Here is a 24811-nt window from a genome sequence, read left to right on the forward strand (position 1 = left end):
CTCCTGGCACAGCAGGCAGCGCTGATTCACCAGGAGGTCAGGTTCAGAAGTGACAAAGTCATTCTCTCAGGACACCAGCCTAGGGAGTTCCCGTTGTGGCTCAGTGGTGACGAATCTGACTAGGATCCATGAGGTTGCAGGTTCAATCCCTGGCCTTGCTCAGTGGGTTAAGGATCTGGCGTTGCTATGGCTGTGGTATAGGTCGCAGACGCAGCTCAGATCTGGCATTACTGTGGCCGTGGTGTAGGATGGCAGCTGTAGCTCTGATTCAACCCCTAGCCTGGGAACCTCCATATGCCACAGGTGCAGCCCTGAAAACCAAAAAAAAAAAAAAGCACCAGCCTAGTGGCCTTTGCAAAGAACTGTGGTTTCCAGCACCCAGATTACAACATACCCACCCCCAAATCTTCCCACGCAGGACGCCTCGAGAAGAAGGCCTGCGTGTGTCTAAGGACCTGTAGAGTGGGGAGTCTGCAGCACAGGTTACCCCAGGGCTGCCCGTGGCCTCCAGCGCGGAGCAGCTGCGCTGAACAAAGGGAAAGAAGGAACGTCGGAGGCCCAGCTCAAACCCGCATCCGGCAGCATCCCCTCCTTCACCCCCTGGCCGCGCAGCTGAAGCTTCCCCAGAACTGACCTGATCCCGAGGTCAGGAACGGGGCCCATGGGAGATCACAGTCAGAAACCCGCGAGCAGGCATCCTGGCGAGAGGCCAGGCTCGCATCCGAGGTCCACCTGGGGCAGAGCCCAGCGTGAGGTCTACTTCTGGGGCAGTGAGGGTGCAGGGTACAGTGCTGTCCGCGGAGCCAGTGCCGCCCCTGGCAGTTACGGGGCTGTTCCAGGGCTCGAGCCGGGGTGCCCAGCCCAGCTGGACAAGAGACTCAAAGACCATCCGGGGAGAAAGGGCCGTGGGAACCCGGCCACCCCTGCATTCGAGTGCGGACAGCAGGACCAGTTTCATAGGATGCCCTCTCCATCCACAGCTTCAAAGACAAGTTCCTGGGTCTCCCAGTGTCTCAGCAGCAAAGACACACTTTACAGGAAAATAAATACAACTCCACCCATTAAAAGGCAAACTAAGCCACGTCAATGCAAAGTCATCAGGCTGACCCGTCTTCACTTTTGAATGGGCTACCGTGGCAAAACTGGAGTTTTCGTCTTTGAGATCTATGCTTCCGTAACAGAGCGTCTCAGCTGAGGGTGCCTGTCACACAGGGGGCTGGGCTGCAGCCCCATCCCCCAGACGGAGCCCATCACTGGCCTGGAGCCTGAGCACCTCACAGGAGCAGAGGAGCCCTGGAGGGCAGAATCAGAGATTACGGCTCTCTGCAAAACTGGTTCCCACAGCGCTAGCGAACCCAACTGGGAACCATGAGCTTGCAGATTTGATCCCTGGCCTCGCTCAGTGGGTTAAGGATCCGGCGTTGCTGTGGCTGTGGTGTAGGCCGGCAACGACAGCTCCAATTCGACCCCTAGCGTGGGAACCTCCATAGGTCGCGGGTGTGGCCCTACAAAGACGAAAGAAAGAAAAAGAACAAAAGAAAGATAGATAGACAGACAGACAGACAGATAGAAGTGCCTTAAGCTCGAGGCCATCACCCACACCCCCAGCAAGGAGCCCCCAGGGTGGGGGCACGAATAAAGTCTAAACCAAGGTTCTACTCAAAATTCGTTTTAATAATACAAGTGGCTCACGATGCTGCAGCGGTATAAAAGGTGATTCCTGATTTTGTATAAATTAGCATTTATCAACAATCATGACGATGCATCAAGAAGAAACCAAAGGTAAATCACAGTGAAGAGAGACATGTGGCAGCCACACAGGGGCCGGGACAGGCGGACGCCCTCCACCAGGCCCGGCTGTCAGCCCAGGGCGGCCAGGGCTCGGCAGGTGGCTTCCGAGGACCATCGCCGGCTCCCCACCGCCCACGGCGACAATGCACACGAGGGGACAGTCACGCTGGCCTTCCCGCGGTGACCGGCGGTCACTGCCTCCCCACGTCCTCTGTGTGCACGTCCACGAGGCCGCGCCCCGGCTCTGCTCCTCCGGTCCTCCGGCCGCAGACGGCCCGGCCTCCGCTCCGGCGGGTCAGGCGCAGCACCCAGATCTGGTCCGTGCGGGCGGCCCGCAGGGGGCGATGTCCACGGTCTGCGGGGGCCCCTGGGCCCTCTGCCGCAGGATCACAGGCACCACCATGTCAAAGAGGGTTTCGAACAGCAGATCCACGTTGTGCCCGGTCTTGGCGCTGGTCTCGAAGCACATCTGCTCGGCGGCCGGCACGTCCTTCTCGTCCAGCATCTTGTACTTGAGGATCTTCTTGTACAGGGCCACCGCGTCCTCTGGCTGCACCTGCTTGGGCAGCCTGGGCGCGGCGCCAACGCCGGCCGGCCCGGGGCCGTGCCCTCCGTCCTGGCCGCCGTCCCCAGGCCCCTCCTCGCTCAGGTCCACCTTGTTCCCCACGATGGCGAAGAGGCAGTCGGCGCTGGCCGTGTCCGTCAGGCCCAGGAACCGGTCCTCCAGCTCCAGCAGGCTCTGGGCGTGGTTCACGTCGTAAGTGAGGATGACGGCGGCCGCCCCCCGGCAGTACATGGAGCCCAGGCCGTGGAACTGCTCCCGCCCTGCGGGGGGAAGATGCGGGTTACGTCTCCCCTCTGGACGTGCCCCTTGACCGCGCCACGGGGAACCCCGGAGGGACGGTGGACTCGGGGCCCCAGGTGTGGGGGCGGCTGGAGCCCGACGGGTCCCTGCTGCGCAGCAAGCGGAGGGGACGCCCGTCCCCAGGGTCAGCATTTCTGCACAGCCCTGTCCCCGCCATCTCTCCCCCCGAGACCGAGGAGAGGAAGACGACCCGCTGTTTCCTCCGGATGAGGGCGGTGCGGCCTCTTCCTACGTCTGCACCTCGAGTAAGGACGCGTACGGAGAGGCTCCCACCGAGGGTCTCGACTGCGATGACACCATCTGTGCCACGTCTGAGCATGGCAGTGGCATGACGTGGCATCGAGCAAGTCTGCATTCGGCCAGGAGCCCGAGGCCTACCCACCCCAAGGCCCCTCCACCACCCCCACCCAGCACCAAGGGCCCAGCGGGGCAAGTGGGGTGCCAAGCAGGCGAGGACACCGCCACACCCAGGCCGGCCCTGCCCGGGAAGCCTGGGCCCCTGCCCACCAGAGTGGGGGAAGTGACAGCAGGGGCCCCGCAGGCCTCCCCTCCCCCCTCCCCTGCTGGTGGGCCCCGATCAGGGCTGCAGAGACACCGAGGGGACAAAGAGCATCCCCCAGAGAAGGTTCAAGAAGGACCCAGGACCTGGGCATGGCCCTGGACCCCAGCCCAGGCTGCCCCTGCTCAGAGCCTGGCAGGTGGGGGGGTGGGGGGGGTGCTGGAACTGTCTGTGCCTTTTGCGTTTTCAGGAGAAATGGGTGTTTTCCAAGTTGGACGAGGCACAGCGAGAACAGCATAGACCTCCCTTGGGCTGACCTCTGGGCCGGGGGTCAGGGTGGGCACCCGCGGGGCTTCTTCTATTTTATTTTATTTTATTTTTTGTCTTTCTAGGACCGCACCCGCGGCATGTGGAGGTTCCCAGCCAGGGGTCAAGTCAGAGCTGTAGCCGCCGGCCTACACCACAGCCACAGCCACAGCCACGCGGGATCCGAGCCGCACATGCTGGGGGCCACCAAAGGTGTTGCGTAAGTGAAGCCACGAATCACGGTCTCCACGTGTTTTATTAAAACCCTACGGCTTCCCTCCTGCGTGAGCCCTTGGTTTGTTCTGCAGCAGTCCGGTCCGACTTGCCAGGTGGTGGGAGCTTCATTCCTCTCAGAGGCTGAATCTGCACCTGCACCCGCCTCACCTCCGCCTCCACTCCGAACCCCAGATGCGGGGGGTTGGGGGGCAGAGGGAGGGAAGGGAGACCTCCGTCTGTCTAATCCCTGAAGAACGGAAATCTCCTCCCACTCAACTGCCTTTTTTCCTTCATCTCAAATCGTTAGAAGCCCCGTATGTAAAAGGCCCAGATCCGGGGGAGCAGCGAGGCCGGCCCCCCCACGCGGGGTCTCCGACTTTGTCTCCGGGATTTGCCCACTGGCTTCGCTTCCTCCCCGCGCACCACGCTCACCACGGGAAGCCGGTCGGAGGGCGGTTTCTAAAGGCAAAGGATCCTTCCCGAAGCCTCCCCGGGCCCTGAGGTGACTCCTGCCTCCGGCCACTGCCACCTGCATTCACACGCTCCACGGACAGACGGAGGAGAACCCCCGGGCCCTGGCATGTAACGGAGCAGACCTGACTCCGTGTTGGCTCAGTTCTGACCCTTGTGCGCTGCACTTTTGTAAAGAAATGCTGCCTGGACCCTGAAGGACACAGGAGAGCCGCCTGTGTATAACTCTTTTCCATTCACACGGAGATTAAAAAGCTGCAGAACAGAAAAGAGCAATTGTCTTACTGGGGGTTTCTAGGAACATTGTAACCAGACAGAGCAGTCGGCTGCAAGATCAAGGATATCAGTGCCGGCAGTCTCCAACAAACGCCCCCACCCCACCCACACACACACACACACACACACGCCCTTTGGCATAAAAGAAGCTGAATTTCAAATGGGAAAGATGGGTCTTTGAGGCACTAGGCCACCACCTTCTCGGGACACAGGCCAGGCAGCTTTGCCTCCTCAACGGACAGGCTGTTGCCCCGCTGGCCAGTCCTGGAGACAGCAGCCTGCAGAGAAGGCTCCACGTCCAGGAGAGGGGCCGCATGGGCTCCATCTGACCGCTGCGTCCCCTCCCACGGAGCAAGACCCCAGGCCAGGAAGCCGGGTCTCCAGCCAAAGCCCCACGTGTTTCTCGAGCATCTTGTGGGGGGAGCAAGACGGAGAGGGCGACGCCCGGCCAGGATGGCGGGACTCGGAGGTCTGCACCTGCCACCCTGCAGCCGTCCTGAAGGTAAAGGCAGCCTCCCAGAAGGAGAGCTTGCGGCTGCCAGGCCCCCTCCCTAGCCGCCTGATCTGGAACTCGGCGCCTGCAGGACCACAGACGTCCTCCGGCCCGCAGACCGAGGTCAGCCTGGTGATTTCATTACAGCTTTCATGTCAGTCTGCACCGCGAGCCAGCAGAGGGAAACTGAACCGACCTCTGCTGTCCCTCCGTGGACCCCACGGGGGCGACGATCAAGGTACCTCCCCAAACTGGCGACGGGACGGGACGCTTTAGTGTGAAAAAAATGCAACAGAGATGCTTCTGCACCCTGGCCGCGGGGCTACAGGACAGCCGTTCACACACACCGGCCTGGACAGCGACCTCGGCATCAAGAAGAACTTCCAGCAGCTCAAACTCTGTCAGTTCTGCCACAAGAGCGTGACAGTGTGGCTTTCCAGCGACCGGGAGCACTGCTGCCAAGTCTCAGTACATAGTTCACTGAGGACAACCAGCAGCCGTTAACGCCCAGGACTAAAATAGGTCTCCTTTCCAGATAAAAATGTCTGGTTTGCCTTTAAAACACCAAAAAAGTAAATGCTAACGATACCAAAAGGGAACGCATAGTAACGAAAGGAATTGGGAACTAAAGGCCCCCACGCCAGCCTGGAAAGGGCTGGGCCAGGCCTGCCGATCCGGTCACACGACCCCCGAGTCAACACCACCCAATCGAATGCAGCCACCCCAGCTAAAGACTTGACAACGACGCGGCGCTCCTGCTTGAAATGGTTAAATGTTGTCTGGGATGCTAGTCTAGAGCTTTGAGGCTGATTTTCAAACGAGCGCAGTGCCCACACGTAGACAGGCGAGTCCAAGCCTGCGAGCCTAACTGCGTTTACCCAGGGCCCTGGTACTTCCGGCGTCGCAGGGGCAGAGAGAGGGCCGGGGGGAGGCGGCAAGACCAGGCGTTGCACTTGCTTCTGGCGTCTCTGAACCCCAGGCTCGAGGAAGTTTTCTGCAGTGTGTGAATGTGAGCTGAGCTGGCAGTCGGACCCCTGCCCCCGGCCCACCGTAGTGTCGGCTCCTGGACCCGGGAGCCACGATCTCCTGGATGCTCTCAGGTTCCCTTCCCATCGACCTGGACCGGCTCCCTCTCCTTCTCTCTCTCTTCAACTCAGGTCCCTAAGCACCAGGTCCAAAGCTGAAGCTCTAGGAGTCCTGGCTGAGTCCTGTATTTCGCAGTCTGATTCTGGGGGTGTCAGGCACTGGGCTGACCCTGCACCAGCCCCAAGGGGGCAACAAGAAAAACCACGAGTGGAATTCCTGTCGTGGCTCAGTGGAAACGAATCTGACTAGTATCCATGAGGACGCAGGTTTGATCCCTGGCCTCGCTCAGTGGGCTAAGGATCGGGCGTTGCTGTGGCTGTGGTGTAGGCTGGTGGGTACAGCTCCAATTCGGCCCCTAAGCTGGGAACCTCCGTATGCCGCAGGCCCGGCCCTAAAAAAAGAAAGGAAACAAAAAGAGAGAAACCACAAGCTGTCTCAGGTGTAACGGATGCAGCTGACGATCAGGCTGCCAGGCTTAGCGTGCATGGCCTCTGCCGTGCCAACTGCCACAGAGTTGGAGGTGGTGCCCAGCCTCCTTCACCTCCACAGCTCCCCGGCCATGGGCGGGCTGGGGGCAGCCCATGGGGCTGCAGGATGGACAGACAGGTGACTGCCCAGATGTTCTGGCCTCTCTGTGAAGCAAACCAAGGAGTGACTTTCACTTAGGTTTATGCATGCTGTTGCATACTGCAGAATTCCCTTCTTTTTCCAGGCTGAATAATATTCCACTGTATACACACACCACATTTTCTTTACCCATTCATCTGGCAAAGGACTTTTTTTTTTTTTTTCTTTTTTGGCTGTCCCTCATCCTATGAAATTCCCGGGCCAGGGGTCAGATCTGAGCCACAGTTGCGACCTACGCCACAGCTGTGGCAATACCGGATAATTTAACCCACTGTGCTGAGCTGGGGATTGAACCGTTCTGGCACTGTAGAGACACTGCCAACCCTGTTGCACCACAGAGGGAACTCCTGGTAAAAGTTTAAGTCGTTATCTAGAAGAGTCCGTTTCACAGACAGAAGGCAGGATGGTGGTGACCAGGGGCTGGAGCAGCGAGTGTGTAAGGGGGACTGAGCTTCAGTTGGAAGATAAAAAAGATATTTAACTTGCCCGCGTTCGTGGCTGCTGTGAATAAAGCTGCTGTGAACTCAGAGGGGCTAACAATAATTAATAAGTAATAATTCCGAGGCCACACTGGGATGGGTGCTGGCACCCACGCCGAGGTTCTGAGGTCCCAGGTTGCTGCTGCAGTGGACAGCAGGCGGACTGAGCGAGACCAGAACTCCCACCCTCTGAAGTTCATGGTTCCCCAGAGTCACAGAACGCCCCAGACCTCATCCCAGTCCATTCTCAGCCGCCGACACCACTGGGAGAAGTCTCTTCTTGTTCTCTCCCTAAGTTCCGAGATGATGGGGGGCAGTGCTTAAACAACAACGAGAAGGTACTTAATGCCACCAAGTTGTACCCTTAAAATGCGTGAGGTGGTAAATTTATGTATATTCTACACAAAAGAATTCAGGGAGTTCCCATTGTGGTGCAGTGGAAACGAATCCAACTAGGAACCATGAGGTGGTGGGTTCAATCCCTGGCCTTGAGCAGTGGGTTAAGGATCTGGCATTGCCCTGAGCTGATGTGTAGATCGCAAACTCAGCTCGGATCCGGCATTGCTGTTGCTGTGGTGTAGGCTGGAGGCTACAGCTCCCATTCGACCCATAGCCTGGGAACCTCCATATGCCACGGGTACGGCCCTAAAAAGACAAAAGACAAAAAAAAAAATCTGCAAAGTAAAAGGGAGGGAGGAAGGAAGATGGTTGGATGATAGACAGATAGACACACAGACAGACAGATGACACAATTTCATGTAAAAATAGTGCCTTCCAAGGACACCAGAAAACTTGAACGGCCTGACCCCTGCCCTCCAGGACGATGACAGCTCACACCCCGTGGCTGCAGCAAGGCCCAGAGAGCTTCTGGGTCCAGCTGCACTGTGAATCGCCTAGCGATCTGGTTGCAGTGCAGATTCTGCCTGAGAAGGTCCGGGAGGGGCCCAGCTCCCACACTGTGGCCCTGGCCCTGCCACCAGAAGCAAGGTGACTGTGACATGGAGCAGGCAGGCCCAGGCTGTGCCCAATCCCAAGAAAGGTGCGGCAGCAACACAACCAGCCCTGCAGCCCAGACCTGCGTGGCCTTATCTGCATGTCACCTCCTGCCGCCTTCTTCCTGGCCCTCGGCGCCCAGGTACAGCCACAGGAAAGCCGCAGGCAACACTGCCAGGGTGGGAGTTGTCACTCAAGGAGCTGAGACCTGGGGCCACGGGGTAGCTAACCAGAGTTCATCAGATTGGGGTCAATTAGGTTCAGAATGTGCTTCTGCAATTGCTGTAGAGAAGGTGCCTGGCCCGGTAAACCTGCCTGGTCGACAGGCTTTGAGCAGTGGAGACAGGAGTTCTCGTTGTGGCTTAGAGATAACAAACCCGACTAGCAACCAGAAGGACACAGGTTCGATCCTGGCCTCGCTCAGTGGGTTAAGGATCCAGTGTTGCTGTGAGCTGTGGTATAGGTCACAGATGTGGCTCAGACCTGGTGCTGTGGCTGTGGTGCAGGCCAGCAACTATAGCTCCGATTCGAACCCTAGCCTGGAAACCTCCATATGCCATAGGGAAAAATAAAAGAAAGCAAGAAAAGTGGGGACAGAGTGTCCTCCCACAGGCCGGAGGCTGTTCACAATGAGCCAGACACCGCCGCTGATACGGATCACATGCTCACCGCCCAGGCAGAGGCTGCACAGAGGAGCCACGGGTGCAACAGACACACACAAAGTATTAAAAGCATCCTCCAAGCCCACTGGCTTTCCCTGTTTTAGGACAAGCGGCCAGCGAGACAGAAGGCCCTCCGCCCCACACCCTGTGCCTGCGTCCTCACCGCTTCCTGCAGTCAGCTGAACCCTCTTCCCCTGACCAAGCCAGCTAGTGTTCCCTTCTGGACAGTCAGGGACACAGCTGTGCCTAAGGTGTCACTGCAAGTGCCAGGCATAGTGTCAGGCTAGACATACGTGCACACGCATACATGCACACCCACGCATACACACAGGCACATGTACAACGTGCATGTAAAAAACACACGTGCATGTGCACACACATTGAATACCTGCTTGCACACTTTCATAACACGCATGTGGAGTGCACAACACGCATACACGCTACACACATGTGTACACACGCACACCCATACACGTGTGCCCTTACATGCATGTGTTTACACACATACATGCAACATATGCACACAGATACACATACGCACACAAATGCACACGTGCACAGGTACACACGTGCACACACACACACACACACACACCTGCTCACGTACACTGACATACACCTCATCCCCCCCCACCAGGAGCGGTGCAGTTCCACAGATCTTGAAGCAGAGGCCCAGAGCCCCCACACAGCTGCTCAGGGACCCCTGGAAATAAGCAGCTCGTAACCCCGACAGCGACATGAACACCTGGGCAAGGAAATGCCTGATGGTGAGGGCTTAACGGAGGGGAAGGGGGTTCTGATTCTGTCGGGACAAGAGGGAGGTGTGGCCCAGCACTTTCTCAAGCTGTTCCTCTCTGACACATGTGAAAAGACACTTGCAGGGTAAAGTCGTGACTCTCAAACAGATGAGAAAAAAATAAATGCACATTAAAGGTTCTCTCACTTACGGAGGGAGCAAGACTGATGCCACAGTGGCTCAAAGAGGCCCAGAGGGCACAGGCGTCCGCGGGCAGAGACGCAGGGACCCTGGGCGTGCGGAGGACAGTGCAGGGAGGGCAAAGTGCAAATGACTGAAAACTGCCTTTTATTTTACGTCCTGCTTTTTAGGGCCACACCCACGGCATATGGAAGTTCTCAGGCTAGGGATCGAATCGGAACTACATCTGGGACCTACACCACAGTTTATGGCAATGCCAGATCCTTAACCCACTGAGGGAAGCCAGGGATCAACCCACATCCTCATGGATCCTAGTCGGGTTCTTAACCCACGGAGCCACAACAGGAACTCCAGACTGCCCTTTCCAGGAGGGAAGGGAACCGTCACACACCCTCACCTCTGACTCAGTCCCCCAGCATTAACCTCGCTGTGGCGACAGAGCCAGCCCAAGGCGGACCTTTCTGGGACCCGCCACCTCGGTGCGGCCAGGCTTCTGCGGCTCAGGGGCACTAAGCAGGGTGCCCCTTACATGCAGTGTGTTCGTGTGTGTGTGATTGTGTATCATGCCCACAGCGTTCCTCCCGGGCTTGTCTCTCTCCAGGGCAGGTGTCACTTCTGTGAAGGGAGGTGAGGTGACCAAGTGCATAAACCCAGGGCCCCTTGCCCTGGCCGGATCTGGGGCTTTAGGGCAACTGCCCTGGTTGCCCCTGGGCTCCTGGAGAGGGTTACAGGCGTTGAAACACATGCAGAGTTGGGATTAACCCAGGATTCAGTAAGATCCATGGAAGCAACAGCTACGGTTTGGTGACGGAGCCTGGGTTGGGGGAGGCTGTAAAGGAGACAACTCATTTTGTGCGGGACGCTGAGGGACAGCTCATCAGTCCATGCAAACAGTATTTAGGCATCCTTGCAAAATCCATGCTTCATTCTCGAGCATTTACTTTCAAATACGGGTCAGCATGGTTGGAACGAAAGAGCTTCTTCCATGGCGTGAAAATATTCATCTACCATGAGAACGCTTGATGCCCACGAGGCTGTTCCCAATTAAAAAGTAAGAACTTTCAAAAAACAAACAGGGAGGCGCTCCCATCATGGCGCAGCGGGAACAATCCGACTCGGAACCATGAGGATGCGCGTTCGATCCCTGGCCTCGCTCAATGGGCGAAGGATCCGGCATTGCCCATGAGCTGTGGTGTAGGTCACAGACGCAGCTCAGATCCCACGCTGCTGTGGCTGTGGTGTCGGCCAGCAGCTACAGCTCCGATTGGACCCCTAGCCTGGGAACCTCCATATGCCACGGGTGCGGCCCTAAAAAGCAAAAAGAAAACAAAAACCAGGGAAATGGGTCAGCAGGGCACGAAAGTAAATGAAGGCCACCTGGGCAACTTAGTTAGAAGACTGTGGTCTCGTTTCTCCTTTTGTTATTTTATCTTCTTGAAGCAGAGCTGCTGTAACCATGTTACAGGCATATAAATTCACAATTTTTAAAGGTTATACTCCATTTATAGTTATTATAAAATATTGTCTATATTCCCTATGTTGTACAAAACGTCCTTGGAGCTTATTTTTTTCTTTCTTTTTTTGTCTTGTTAGGGCCGTACCCACAGCATATGGAGCTTCCCAGGCTAGGAGTCGAATGGGAGCTACAGCGGCCGGCCTGCACCACAGCCACAGCCACAGCAATGAGGGATCTGAGTTGTGTCTGCAACCTACGCCACAGCTCACGGCAACGCCGGATCCTCAACCCACTGAGCGAGGCCGGGGGTCAAACCTGCAACCTCAAGGATACAAGTGGGGCTCGTTATCGCTGAACCACAATGGGAACTCCCCTTGTCACTTATTTTATACAAACAGCTGTACCTCCTGATGCCCTACCACTGTGCTGCCCTCCCGCTGGCCGGCTCCCCGCTGGCAACCTCCCGCTCACCCTCTGTATCTGTGGGTCTGTTTCTTTTTTGTTATATTCACTCGTTTGTTGTATTTTGTAGACTCCACGTAAGCACGACACCATACAATATTTGCCTTTCTCTGACTGACTTCGCGTAGCCTAATGCCTTCCAGACCCACCCGTGTTGTCGCGAAGGGCAAAGCGTCATCCTTTGTGTGGCTGAGGAGTTGCTCACCGTCTTCATCCTGCATCTTGCCCCCTGTTCCTCTGCTGCTCCCAGAGCTTGGCGACTGGAAGTGGTGTTGCCGCCATCTCTGGGTGCGTGAGTCTTCCCGAATTAGCGCTTTGAACACTGTGTTCACTGAGCTACCAATGTTTTTAAAGTTTTAAATAATTCAAATAATTTAAGGCAGACTAAGAGATTAGATAATACCATAATTCTAAGCTTCAAGCACTATTCGATGTTCTCGTATCAGCATCCCATACAACCGCCTTCAACAGCTTTATTTCATTACTTATGAAATGCTGCTTAGACCGGGACGCTTTCCAGAAAATGCCCTCTCTGGAAATCTGCACGGCCGGGACGTTTAATAAAATCCTAGGACTCCCACGCAGTCAGTCCTGGGGCATTTGGCCAGCGTGAGTAATAAGTGCGCTTCTGATTTTCAGAAATAAGGACAGAGCAGAGGCCACAGCGCCTCCCCATGTTCTCCCGTCCCCGGGACACGGTCGCTGTGTGTCTGAGGAGAGACCACGGCCACACGGAGCCGAGGAGAAGTGCCCTGGAGCCGCCGGCAGATGTGCCAGCCCAGGCGCCCCTGCGGAAGGTCTGCTCTTCAGAGGGGCCTTGAAACAGGCAGACGCTCCCAAGGCCTCCGTGAGTTCTTACCCTGCGGGCGAAAGGCAGCTCACATCAGAGGGCAAAGGACCATCGGGGGAGGGAAAAGTCCTGAGCCTGCAGGTGGGTGGACGGGAGGCCTGGGCCCAGCAGGCTCGCCGTCCCCTCCCGGCCCTGCCCGCAGCCCTAGTTCTACAAACACACCCCAGAGCATCTTAGGAAGACAAGGTCTTTTGTTTCCCCACCAAAAAAAAAAAAAACCACAAAAAACCCACAAAGCATTTCTTCCCAACCAACGCTCTGGCCAGTCAAGGGCTCTCCCTCTGTCCTGAGGCTGGCCTGGCCCCCCAGACACGGCGCTGGCACCCACCCACAGCGCCTGGGCCGCCTCCTTCGGCCAGGCCTGTGCCCAGGACGGGGCCTCTGGGTGCCGGAGTTCGGTCCTCGGTGGAAACACAGCCCTTCCACAGCGGGAAACATGAAGGAGCATCAGGAACCAAGGGGAAAGTGAGGCCCCAGCCCCGTACCCGCTTTCCAAACGCAGAGGTAACCTGAGGTAACTTGAGATAACCTGGCAGTCCCTCCAGCACAGGCCCCCGGAGCAAAAGCTATAAATGCAAACGCTAATAATTGGTCATCCAGAAACACCCAGGGGCCCAGCCCTGCTCAGAGGGCCTGGGGGGCCAGGGGTGGGCCTCACGCTCCCGGCCGCCCCCTGCTGTGCTGCCTCCCTCTTCGGTTCTGTTCTGTCTGGCACTCCGTCCTCACCTCGGCCTGGTCTCCGTGGACAGTGTCCCACGGCAGGGAGGCCCTCTGCACGTGGAGGCACAAAGTTAAGTGGCAGGGCACCCACGCAGGCTGGGAAGGGTGGAAAGGGGCCTGCTAAAGGCGCCGAAAAGCCGACCTCAAATCCAGGCTCCTGGGCACCCAGGGCCCCCTGGGACTTAGCTTCCTGGTCTGTGAAAGGCAGATGCTAAAAATACCAACCACACAAAGCGGCTGCAGGAAATAAAAGAGACAAGCGCCCACCACCAGCCCCCCAGGCACTAGGCACAGAACCTGGCACAGCCGCGGGCAAGGTAACCCCTGAAAGTCACCCAAGCCGGGGCCCCAGGAAAGCAGGGATGGCGAGTCAGCTACCCAGACGCCCGGGAACACACTCCCCGAGGCAGCTTTCCGCGGGCACACCACCCTGATTCCTGGCCAAGGGCAGTGGGGGGAGTTCACAGAGACGCCCCTGCAGCTACAAGAGGCCTGCCCCCTGCGGGGAGAGGCAGCGTGGGGCAGGGAGCAAACAGTGCAGACGCTGAGGAAGGGGTCAGAAGACCCCAGCTCCGGCCCGTCTTCGGCGCGGTGGCCCTGGGCATTGGACAAACACCCTCCTGAGCCTGTCTCTTCATCTGAAAGAGGAAGAGGCTAAAAAAACAGATCTTTCGGAGTTCCCGTCGTGGTGCAGCGAAAACGAATCCGACTGGGAACCATGGTGTTTCGGGCTCGATCCCTGGTCTTGCTCAGTGGGTTAAGGATCTGGCGTTGCTGTGAGCTGTGGTGTGGGTCGCAAACGTGGCTCAGATCCGGCATTGCTGTGGCTGTGGTGTAGGCTGGCAGCTGCAACTCCAATTTGACCCCTAGCCTGGGAACCTCCATATGCTGTGGGTGTGGCCCTAAAAAGAAAACAAAACCAAAAAAAACCCAGATCTTTCCATCCTGTCCCAGTTTTCCAGGATCACACCAACCTCTGCGGCCTCAGTCTCTGCCCCTGTTAGGTGGGTTTGCCAAGTTTCCCAAGACCTGCGCGCTGGGCAATGCAGAATACCCACAGCTGACCGACGCTCCTGCCTTGGTCCAACGGGTGTCGACTCGGCAGTCGGCAAACCCAGAGACAAAGCTAAGCTCCACTTTGCCCCTAGTCAGAGGCCATTTGATCCACGTCCAAACGGATGGATGGGAAGCAGAGCGGGGGAGGGAGCTATTTCAGGGACAATACCAGCCCCCAGAGAGGCCAGGCAGAGAGGGAAGCCAGCCGCTCACCCACTTCCTTGGGTCCGCAGAACCAGTCAAGGGGTGATCATGAAACGCTCTGTGGGAGATGCAAGCTCAGCTGGGCCGCTGCTGGGACAAACGCTAAGGCACGTGTGTGGGCTTTGGTTCTCCTGGGCTGAGCAGGAAGGCAGATCCCGAGAAGAGCTGCTTTTGACCACTGCTTGCAATGATGTGCCCGAGAAAACAAGGGGGAGCGACTGAGGCAGCTCTCACCTTCTTTCTAAAGGACTCTGCTGGAGTTCCAACTGTGGCTCAGCAGTAGTGAACCCAACTAGTAACCATGAGGGCACGGGTTTGATCCCTGGCCTCCCTCAGTGGGTTAAGGAGCCAGCGTTGCTGTGAGCTGCAGTGTAAGTCACAGATGCGGTTCGGATCTGTCGATGCTGTGCCTGTGGCGTAGACCAGCTGCTGCAGCTCTGATTCGACACCCAGCCTGGGAACGTCCATATGCCACACCTGCAGCCCTAAACAAAAGCAGAAAGTCAAATAAAATAAAGAACTCTGCTGAAAGAGAGCGAGGCACTGAACGTGCCAGCCGTCTGCCCAAGGAAGAACCAAGGCGAAAAGCTTACAAGTTGGGTCTCTTCTTCCCAGGGTTTCCCTCCAAGCACTCTGCCTTCTAGCAACACTCCTGTGACCCTGGCAGAGAAGTCAGTGAAATTTCCATTGCACAAGCATCCACATGTGTGTGCATAAAGTCGGCGTTAAAGAAAAGAGAAAGAAACAGATGGTTCTCTTTATAAAGGTGCCTAAGAGCTACCAACCTAGTGTGCAACACAGAGCATCCTCCAGGTCTGTGACGGAGCCCTAAGCATCGCCACCAAGGAAAACTGGCTTTTCTAACGAATGATTGGGGGTCAGCTTGCTGTTCAACACACACCGCCTCCAAAACCCAAACATCCGACGCCTAGGGGATTTGCCTGAGAGATGAAAATCTATGTTCACACAAAACCCTCCACATGACTGTTTATAGCTAGTGGCTCTACTGACGTATTATGTATATCCCAGGCCAGGGATCGAACCTGTGCCACAGCCGTGACCATGCCAGAGCCTTAACCCGCTGAGCCACCAGGGAACGCCACTTTTGCATTTCTAAATCTCTGGCTTCTTCCGCTCCAAGTCTGGGATAAATGAGGCAAAAAGAAACCCCAGGGAGCTTACCACCGTGTCGTCACTCTTTGGACCCCGAGGCCCCTGCCCGAAGGGGTCCCTTCTCATCTCCCCCTGGAGCCCTCTCGTGTTTGCTTTCTACCTAATAGCCATGTTTTTAGCTGGGCTTAGCAGGAAGATGGGGAAGCTCGTCTCCACTTCCCAGACACAGGGGCCTCGGCGTGCTCTCCATTGCTACACAGGCTTCTGACGGGTCAAGGTCAAGGCGATGGGCACCGCTAGACGCGTTTCAAGGACACATGTGATCAACGCCATGGACCCGTATTTCTCCACCATGCGCGCGCTGGCCTATTTTTAGCTGCATTACAGGGCCCGTGACAATGAAAAACTTACCCTGACTTTATCAAAGCCAGTACATCATTCAAATAAAACCACACATTGTTCCCTTGGCCATGGCTTTCAACAATTTCATCCAGCAAAACTTAGCTTAAAAAAAAAGAGACGGCCGGGTGAAACATCAGATCCTGTGGCGAACACGAGAATGGATACAACTCGATCTGCCCTCCAAGACCCTGTAAATCAGAGGAAAGAAGAACAGATAACAACATAGATAAAAGGCGGGACACGATAAGAGCAGCCAGTCCGCCAGCGCACAGCCTGGAAGAAGGAAGAAGAAATCCCGCCTGTGCTAGGACTGCTCCCTGAAATGCGTGACTTCAAAAGACAATTCAAGGTGGGCTTGGCCAGGAGAGGGGACGTTCCCAGAGAGAGAGAGAGACACTGTAAGCGAAGGTGAGAACAGAGAAAAGTCAGGCGCCTGTGATGAATTCCAAACAGCGCGTCTGGCTCAGCTCGGGGGACCTGTCACGATAACAGGAGAAGGGGACGAGGAGACGAATGTCTGTTGTCGCAGTGATGGAGCCATCCCGCTACAAAGTAAAAGTCCTTTAATCTCGAGTACACGGGGCGAACTTTCTCTTGTACAGAGAGGGGAGTTCTCTGACGTCTCAGCAAAGCGAGAGGGGCAAGTTCGACTGGGAATCATAAAGTTTCTATTTCTCCTTCCAACTTCAAGATAACGAAGCATGGCATTTCTCATCCAGAGCCATTAAAGATGATTCCGGTCTTAGTTCACAAACGTAGGTGATCTCAATTAGCTCAAGTCTACTGCATCACCCCGCGCTACTGAGCCTTAAATGCCCCTCCCCACCCCCAGAATTCCTGGCGCCTCCTCCAGGAGGACTCCGGGCTGGGCTGCCAGCACGTGCAGCTGGCACAAGCATCCTTTGTCCTCCGAGATCTCTCAGACAGTATCGCTTTGTCCACTGCCGAGCCCAGATAGTTGATTTTCTTCCACCCACCTTAACACCCACATCCATATTCACTGAGTTTGGTCAGGGAAAAATAGCAGAGGAATCCTGCATATGACGCCTTGATCTCAGAGGGCACCCACTCAAACTCTTCAGTAGTGGCCCATCTACAAAGATGTGGATTACTTACAAAGACATGGACCACCTGCAGAGATAGGGACCACCCACAACGAAAGACAGGCACCACCCACAAAGATGTGGACGAACCAATCGAGAAAGACATGGACCATCCAACTCCAGGCTTTGCAGGTTTAGCTTCCAGATGCCAAACCTAAACTAAGATTTATTTCCGAGGACTTTTTCCAGCAGGAGCCCATGCTAGTCTTAAATCCAGACCCTACCCCACCCAGTCCAGCTCAGAGCAACACCCAGGAGAAATCTGAGAGCTGCTTGTCGAGTTTCACTGAATCACAGGTGCCCTCAATCCCTGAACGCTGAACTCCTGGGGAGTTTCCATAATGACAGAAAAAACTTTTGGAAAAGTATTGTCCCCTTTCTGCGACCTAAACCAAACTGTCTCCGCAAAGTGCCGGACTGAGTGTTTTCGTCTCTCCGTGCCCTGTGGTCTCTGCCGCCACCACTCAGCCCCACCGCCATAAAACGCCAGGCGGGCTGGGCACCAATAAACCTCCATTCGGTGATGGGGAGGCCCAGGTTGGTCCCCTGAACTGCAGAAACGGGAGGTCACCCACCAGACCCCTTGCCACACCAATCCTACTTGACACGCTGAGGGTCGCCTTGCCAGGACCTCGAAACCCACTCGGCAGCTGTGCTAATAAATTAAGAGAACCAGCTAACTTCCCAGGCCTCCACCCGCTCCCTGCACCGGTTGTCCGGCCGCTCTGAACCAATCTCTCAAGGCGAAACAAGCAGTCTCGCTGCGCCCCCGGAACAGCACGGCTGCTCCTGGGAGGCTCTCGGTCCTGCCTCGAGAGGCCTCTCGGCTAACCTCACTGCACGAGCAGCGACAGTCCCTCCGCCGGGCGCCACCATTTCACAGCCCGGACTCCGGCATCCTCTCCAGGCTGCCAACTGCTGTGCTTCCCCCTGTCGTGGGCCTCCCCCGCTTGCGCTTGTTGCAGAATGACTTCCCGAGGACCCACCCGAGCCTCCCCCGTCCCGCTGTGACGTGCCCGCTGGTGGCAATCACGGCCTTGGGCGCCCAGGGCGGGAGACGCGTGATCAGCAAACACTGGCGCAAAGCTCCCCGCTTCCAGGTACCACCCAGCACGTGGCCAGGGTTAACGCGCTGATTCCCAGCAGCAGCTACCACAGCGCGGCTTTCCTGGACGAGGGGAGTGTGGGGAAGGGCACACAGGCACGCAGTCACACGTGCTCTGTGGCTGGGGTCGGCCAAACAACGCCCCACCTCTGCTCCCCAGGATGTCCTAATCCCTGGCGCCCTTTGAACGTCGGGGGGAAATAAGGCTGCAGACAAATTAAGGCTGCTAACCAGCCGACCTTGACCGAGATGACCCCGAATTGCCGGGCTGCGCCCAGCGTCACCGCGGGGCCTTTGGGTGTGGGAGAGGGGCGAGACAGTCAGGGTCCGAGGCACGTGGAGGGGGGAGGGCTCCCCCAGCCCCCGCCCAGCCTCAGGGGGGAGGGCGAAGCCCGGGCAGGCTCCAGAGCCGGGCAGGCAGGGAAGCGCTTCTTCCCCGAGCCTCCTCGGGAAAGGAACGCAGGCCCCCTGACACCCTGACTTTGAACCCGTGAGACCCGCTGGGGACTTCTGTGCGTTTCTAAGCCACAAAGTTTGTGGCGATTTGTTACAACAGCGGTAGGGAACTAACACAGGTTTTGACCCCGGGAGTGAATGCTGCTGAAACGAATGTAGAAGTGGCTGTGGAATTGGGCAATGCACGAGGCGGGGAGAATCCGAGGAGCGCGGGGGAAGGACCTAGACTGTCAGCAACCGCGGGTGGACCTCACGGCTTGGAGACCGTCACGTCGGGGGCTCGGAGGACGTGCGGCGCGGGGAAGCAGGAACCCGGTTTGTCCCAAAGACCCTGAGCGGCGCGAATGCACGACAGGCGGGACCCCGGGCATCAGGGCACTGCCAGCGAGGGCTCAGTGGAAATGAGAAGCATGCCCTTTGCCCTTTACCCTTTACTGCGAGCTGGAGCCGACGGGATCGTGGCAGAAATGGTCTTGGCGGGGGGGGGGGGGTTCCCGTCGGGGCGCAGAGGTCAATGAATCCGACTGGGAACCATGAGGTTTGGGGTTCGATCCCTGGCCTCGCTCAGCGGGTTAAGGATCCCGTGTGGCTGTGGCTGTGGTGGAGGCCGGCGGCTACAGCTCCGATTCGACCCCTAGCCTGGGAACCTCCACGTGCTGCGGGCGCGGCCCTGAAAAGACAAACAAAAAGGTCTTCAGGGGACTGACCGACACTGGGACACGGGGAATGCAAACGAGTCACAGCCACCCCACCACCCTCAAGGGGGTGGAAAGAGGGAGGGCTGAGTGCAGGGCATCGCCTGGGGAGGGGGCACCCCTGGATCCAGCGAGGGGCCTGCCCTGGGCTCCAGCTCTGGTGGAACGTCCCTTTGGGCCCACCCATCTCTTTCTCATCACCCTGCTGCATTTTCCTCCAAACAGTGATGGGATGTGTCTCCGGGCTTGCCCCTCCCCCCCTCTGGCACTGACGCCCACGGGGCAGGGACCCCAGTGGGGGCAGGATTTCCATCTGATGATCAAAGGACGGCATCTTTTCACAGCTCGGACCTGCCGAGGGGCAGGCAGAGAGGAGGTGCTGGTGGCTTCTGTTGGGCTGTCTCCTCACTGGGTGACCTCCTTCTGCTTCTGGGACTCAGCAAACCATTTCCAGGGACCGCCCCACATCTGTCCACCCAACAAGGCCAGGGTCAGAGAGGAAGTCCCTGCAGGAGGAGGAGGCTAGCTGGCCCTGGACCAGGTCTGGGTCCAACTCGACCTCTACCGGCTTCCAGCCCCGTCCCCCACTGTCACCTCCCCCTGAATGGGTCCTGTGACAACGGAATAAGATAACTACCTAACAACCAGTAAATCGCTACTCTGCTCTCCACTTCACACACACACACACCCTGCTGCTGGCAGGCATCGGGCAGCTAGCACTTTGGGGTTTGAAAGGACATGCCAAGAGCAAAACAGGAACTCTGACCCCTTACGAACATTTTTATTATTAAACTCTCTCCACCCCGTGACCAAGAGCAGCCTTTAAAACAGTCTGTCCCCAAAAAAGACAAAAAAGCAAAGAACAGTCTGTCCTCAAGCTGCTCCCCATCCCTCTGTGCCAGTTATAAAAACTAAAATGAACGCAACTCAGAAGACAATGTCTGTGGAATAGGAAAAAGGAGCAAGGCAAAAGGAGGGAAAAAGAGGGAATCCCCAAAAGCTAAACTTTGGAATTTCCAACAAGAATTCCAAAAAGCAGGAGCTCCTGCTGCGGCGCAACAGGATCAGCAGCCTCTTGGGAGCACTGGTACTCGGATTCAATCCCTGGGCCCAGCACAGTGGGCTAAGGATCCAGCGTTGCCACAGCTGGAGCTTGGGTGTTGACTGCGGGTGGGATCTGACCCACGGCTCTGACCCCTGGCCCAGGAGCTCCAAATGCCGAGGGGCGGCCAAAACGGGGGGAAAAGAAGAATTACCTCCAAGAAAAGATTCACACCTGCCTTTTCCCCCCAGGCTGCCGAGGGAGCCTGGCACCAAGGTGGACTAGGTCCCTGTTGACTCTGAGCCGAGGTCACCCTGAGCGAGTGTACACAGGAGGGTAGCAAGTGTGGAGACAGGCCCAGAGCACCCACTGCCCCAGGGGCCGGCTGAGCTCACATACGGGTTCCGGCGAGAAGGCAGCAGTCTCGGCAGCCAGGAAACGAGTCGCTGCCCCTAGGAGCCAGGGCATCACATCTGCCATACTGCCCAATCCTCAGGGGTCAAGATCTGGGCTACATCACGTCCTTGTCACGGAAGAGCAAAGTGGCTGGCCGAAATGACACTGCTCCTTCACACCTCAGATGCCAAGACGCTTGCTGGGACACCCTGTTCCCAAAACGCCACACCATGTGGTAACAGTCAGCCTCCAGCAGCACCGCCTCGAGGCTCTGAGTTTGGGTCCCCAGCGCCAACCCTGAATTCCTGTCTTGTAACCAAGGACAGCAGTGAGGTCCAACCGTTCATCCAAAGAAGCCTAAGGACCAGCCTCGTAAAAACAGGCAAAGTCTGGGTCGTGTTAACTTGATCTGGTTTCTAAAGCCCTCGTTCCATCATCACCAAACCCTTAGCACGGGAGAGTCAGCTTAAGCAAGGGACCTCGCAGGAACCTCCCTCTGCAGCCCGGAGGCGGAGAACGGAGCAGGGGAGGTACATCTGCACCCGGGAGATGCTGTTTTCACAGTGTGATTGCAAATTAATTAGTCAGGACGTTCACCAGCGCAGACAGAAAAGACAGCAACGGGCGGGGCGGGCCTCTGACAGTGGCCGTCATTAATTCAGTTTTAAACACAGGATGAGTTACATCTTGTTTATTCAGCAGACTGTGCGCCCGAGTCGGCAGTTTGAAAACTCTGGACAGGATCTTCTGGCATACATCTTACTTCTTAAAGTGCAGACATTTAAAAAGTCAGACCTTAAAGTTTCGGGCTTCCAGAAAGTCAAGTTCATTGAGAACAGGCCATACTATTTACAGTTTCTTTACTCGTGGTATCTTATTCCTTTCGTGGGGAAGGAAATATATTCTATTGTAACACCTCATGTCAGTGTAATTTTGTAGAGTTAAACTGTAAGCTTGAAGCAAGATCCTCCAGTAAACTGTGCTTTTGAAAAAGCACAAATATACCACACAATTACCTGCCTTAAAAATGCTTCTACAGGAGTTCCCGTCGTGGCGCAGTGGTTAACGAATCCGACTAGGAACCATGGGGTTGCGGGTTCGGTCCCTGCCCTTGCTCAGTGGGTTAACGATCCGGCGTTGCCGTGAGCTGTGGTGTAGGTTGCAGACGCGGCTCGGATCCCGCGTTGCTGTGGCTCTGGCGTAGGCCGGTGGCTACAGCTCCGATTCAACCCCTAGCCTGGGAACCTCCATATGCCGCGGGAGCGGCCCAAGAAATAGCAACAACAACAACAAAAAGACAAAAAAAAAAAAAAAAAAAAAAAAAATGCTTCTACAGAAAATCACTTCAAAAACCCCATAACGTCCATGAGCCTAGATCAAGCCAATGATAAGTGGGAAATGCAGATAAACTTGGCATTGAGGGAAGAGACCTCAGTTCTGCTTCCTATTTTCCTGCCTAAGCCCTCAGGGAATGTTGGGAGCTTCCGCTTTCTTTTCCTTTCGTCCTTTTTTTTTTTTTTTTTTAAGGGCCACACTGGGGCATGTGGAAGTTCCCACGCTGGGGGTTGAATCGGAGCTGCAGGGCCGGCCTACGCTGCAGCCACACCAGATTGGAGCCACATCCGAGACCTACGCAGCAGCTTGCGGCAACACCAGATCCTTAACCCACTGAGCGAGGGCAGGGATCAAACCTGCGTCCTCATGGACACTAGTCTGGTTCTTGACCCCCTGAGCCACAACAGGAACTCCTGTTTTCTCTTTTGGAAGGAGATGTAATTATATCAGCACTGCTCACCCCTCAAGGTGGTTGTGGACAGCAGCTGAGCTCCTGTTGGTGGAAGGACTTAAATGCCTCGGGTTACCACTAGCTGTCTGGGCAGGGGTGCTCTGGAGCCAGATGCCCCTCGGGGAACACAAGTCACCAGCAGGTTCTCTTTGGAGCCAGGGGTGCTTTCCTGGATTGTCACTAAGATGTACCCAGTAGCTAAACGGCTGGTTTTCCAAAGAGCAAAGGGAAGTAGGAGTAGAAAGGGGCCAAGGGGGGCCCCACACTGTGACGAGGGGCCTGATCCCCAAGACTCAGTCACCTGCAGAGCAAGAGCAGGACCCCTGTGTGGGACAGGGGACACCTGCCCTGAGGGGAACTTGGCCCTCGGGCACCCCGCCCCAGGAGGGCCTGGCTCTGGGAGACCCCGCCCCCAGGAGACCCCGGGCCGTTCCCGACCTTGGCCCTGACAGCCGCTTCGCTCAGCTGGAAGCCCCTCGCCCCTCACCTGCAGTGTCCCAGATGGAGATGTTGTAGGAACGCCACTGCTTCAGGTAGAAGGCGCCGCCCACCGTGCTGACTGTGTCCGGGAAGCGCCGCTCCATGTACCTCTGCAGCAGCGACGTCTTGCCCACGTTCATGTCCCCCAAAAGCACGATCTTCCCGTCTGGCTTTCTCATTTTCCCGCAGGAGCCCCCCCCTTTTCCCGTGCCCTCTGCCCCCTGTGCCCGGGGCGCGGCAGGAGCAGCCAGGCTCCCCGAGAAGGCTCAAACTCGGAACTCGCGGAGACTAGGACTCGCGGGGACCCCGAACTCGTGGCGACCCTCCGGTCTGGACGCCTGGGAACGCGGAAGAGGAAGCGCGTGTCCGCGCTGGGAAGGAGCCGGGGACCCAGCCCGACGCCCACTCAAGGTGTCCAGACCGCGGCGGTCAGCACCAGGTCGGGGGCGCCCGGGCCCCGCCCCGCCCCGCCTCCAAGCCCCGCCCCGCCTCCAAGCCCCGCCCCCAAACCCCGCCCACCCAGCCTCCCGAGGCCCGGGCCCGCCCGCGCCCCGCCCCCGTGGACTTGGCCCTTTGGTCGGAAGGTGCTTTCTGCCTGGAAACCTTGGGCAGATTCGGACAGGTGGGAGCCCCGGCTCCCGGGGGCTCGAGCGAAGATGGAGACGGAGTCCCGGGAGGCGGGCCCCGGCTGGACGCCTCGCAGGGACGCGGCCCGGGCCTGCTGACCTTGGAGCCGAGAGTCCCGGCGGGGATGGGCCTCCAGCTCCCTCCCCCGCCCCAGGCTTCCCTCTGGGCCGGACGCGCGGAGTTTTCCAGAAGGGAGCGAATGTGGGACACCACCCTCCGACTGTCAAGGACTAGGAAGGAGCGGGGCTTGCTAGCGTCGTTTTGTTTTGTTCACTTGGGCAAGAAGCTCTTTTCTGAGACGTGAACAGCCGTCGCCACTCAAAACTTTGGAGGGGAAAGTCGACGTGGGCAGTTGCAATGACTGCCAAAGACATCTTTCCTCCTTTTGCTGATGGAGTGAACCTCGAAATGCTTCTTAACGTTCTCGGCGTGTGGGAGTTGGCATTTATTTGGGACAAGGGCGATGCCCTAGTCTGGACACCGGGAGGCGGTGTTTGCTGAAGCCGAGCGGTGTCCTGGGGTTCCGGGCGGAAGGGGAGTGGGGCGCCCTGAGCGGGGGAGGCATGAGGGCGTCTCAGCCGAGGAGGGCCGACCTTGAATATTCGGGGCTTTCTCTGCTTCGAGGCCTTCCCTGTTCCCTGTGGCCTACGCCCACGCCACGAGGCGGAACTCTGCCCACGGTTCCTGCCTCCGTCCCGCAGCACAAGCACCACCCTTCCCACGCCTTTCCGTCTCGGCCCTATCCTGCTTCATTTCTCAGGGCTCTCGAATAAAACCGCACTGTTTCATCTCTGTGCATCTCCCACTCTGGAAACTAAGCTCCATGAGGAAGGGACTTTTGTCTTCTGCTCACCACTCTGCCTGGTGGGGGTCGTCTCGCACAAAACAGCTGCTCAAGAAAGATTTGAGCCAGAACATGGTGGCTGAATTCACCATCCCGGTCTCAGCGGGCTCCGCACCTCCCTCCTGGGTCGTTCAAATTTCCCTGCGGACAGGGAGTGTGTTTTAACCAACCCTGGGTCTCTGCCCACCTTTCTGGGGAGCTCCCTCACTCAGTAAACAGGGGGATGATCCCACAAAGGCAGGTCAGTTGCTTCCTTTCTCGGGCATCTCTCAAGTGCTGAACTGAAACACAGCCCCAGCTCAATCAGGATGTG

At 57.2% G+C, this 24811-nt stretch overlaps 1 protein-coding gene and 1 long non-coding RNA gene across 2 annotated transcripts; one reads left to right on the forward strand and one right to left on the reverse strand.

Moving 5' to 3' along the window:
• Window positions 1–1653: 1653 nt before the first annotated feature.
• On the reverse strand, window positions 1654–23435 carry RAB20 (RAB20, member RAS oncogene family). The gene is made up of 2 exons (XM_003482931.5): window positions 23035–23435; window positions 1654–2616 (listed from the first exon to the last, which is right to left on the reverse strand). Exons 1-2 carry the CDS (start codon window positions 23204–23206, stop codon window positions 2087–2089), a joined length of 702 nt encoding a protein of 233 aa, XP_003482979.1. The 5' UTR covers window positions 23207–23435; the 3' UTR covers window positions 1654–2086.
• Window positions 7797–12697, forward strand: LOC146398732 (uncharacterized). The gene is made up of 4 exons (XR_014819959.1): window positions 7797–9073; window positions 9872–10908; window positions 11370–11907; window positions 12259–12697. It is a non-coding gene; the product is annotated as an uncharacterized LOC146398732 (long non-coding RNA).
• Window positions 23436–24811: the final 1376 nt, after the last annotated feature.

Source organism: Sus scrofa, chromosome 11 (genome assembly GCF_054392235.1).
Source record: "Sus scrofa isolate SSC_HxYL_T2T_F1_AM1 chromosome 11, Sscrofa_HxYL_maternal_Yorkshire_Landrace_v2.0, whole genome shotgun sequence".
In the NCBI taxonomy this organism is placed as follows: domain Eukaryota; kingdom Metazoa; phylum Chordata; class Mammalia; order Artiodactyla; family Suidae; genus Sus; species Sus scrofa.

Bases quoted from the DNA above. Each gene is read 5' to 3' on its own strand.
- RAB20 (XM_003482931.5), bottom strand. From the start codon at position 23,206: ATGAGAAAGCCAGACGGGAAGATCGTGCTTTTGGGGGACATGAACGTG. The intron at 2,617-23,034 runs GTGAGGGGCGAG...TTCCCCCCGCAG, and splicing joins CTCCATCTGGGACACTGCAG to GGCGGGAGCAGTTCCACGGC.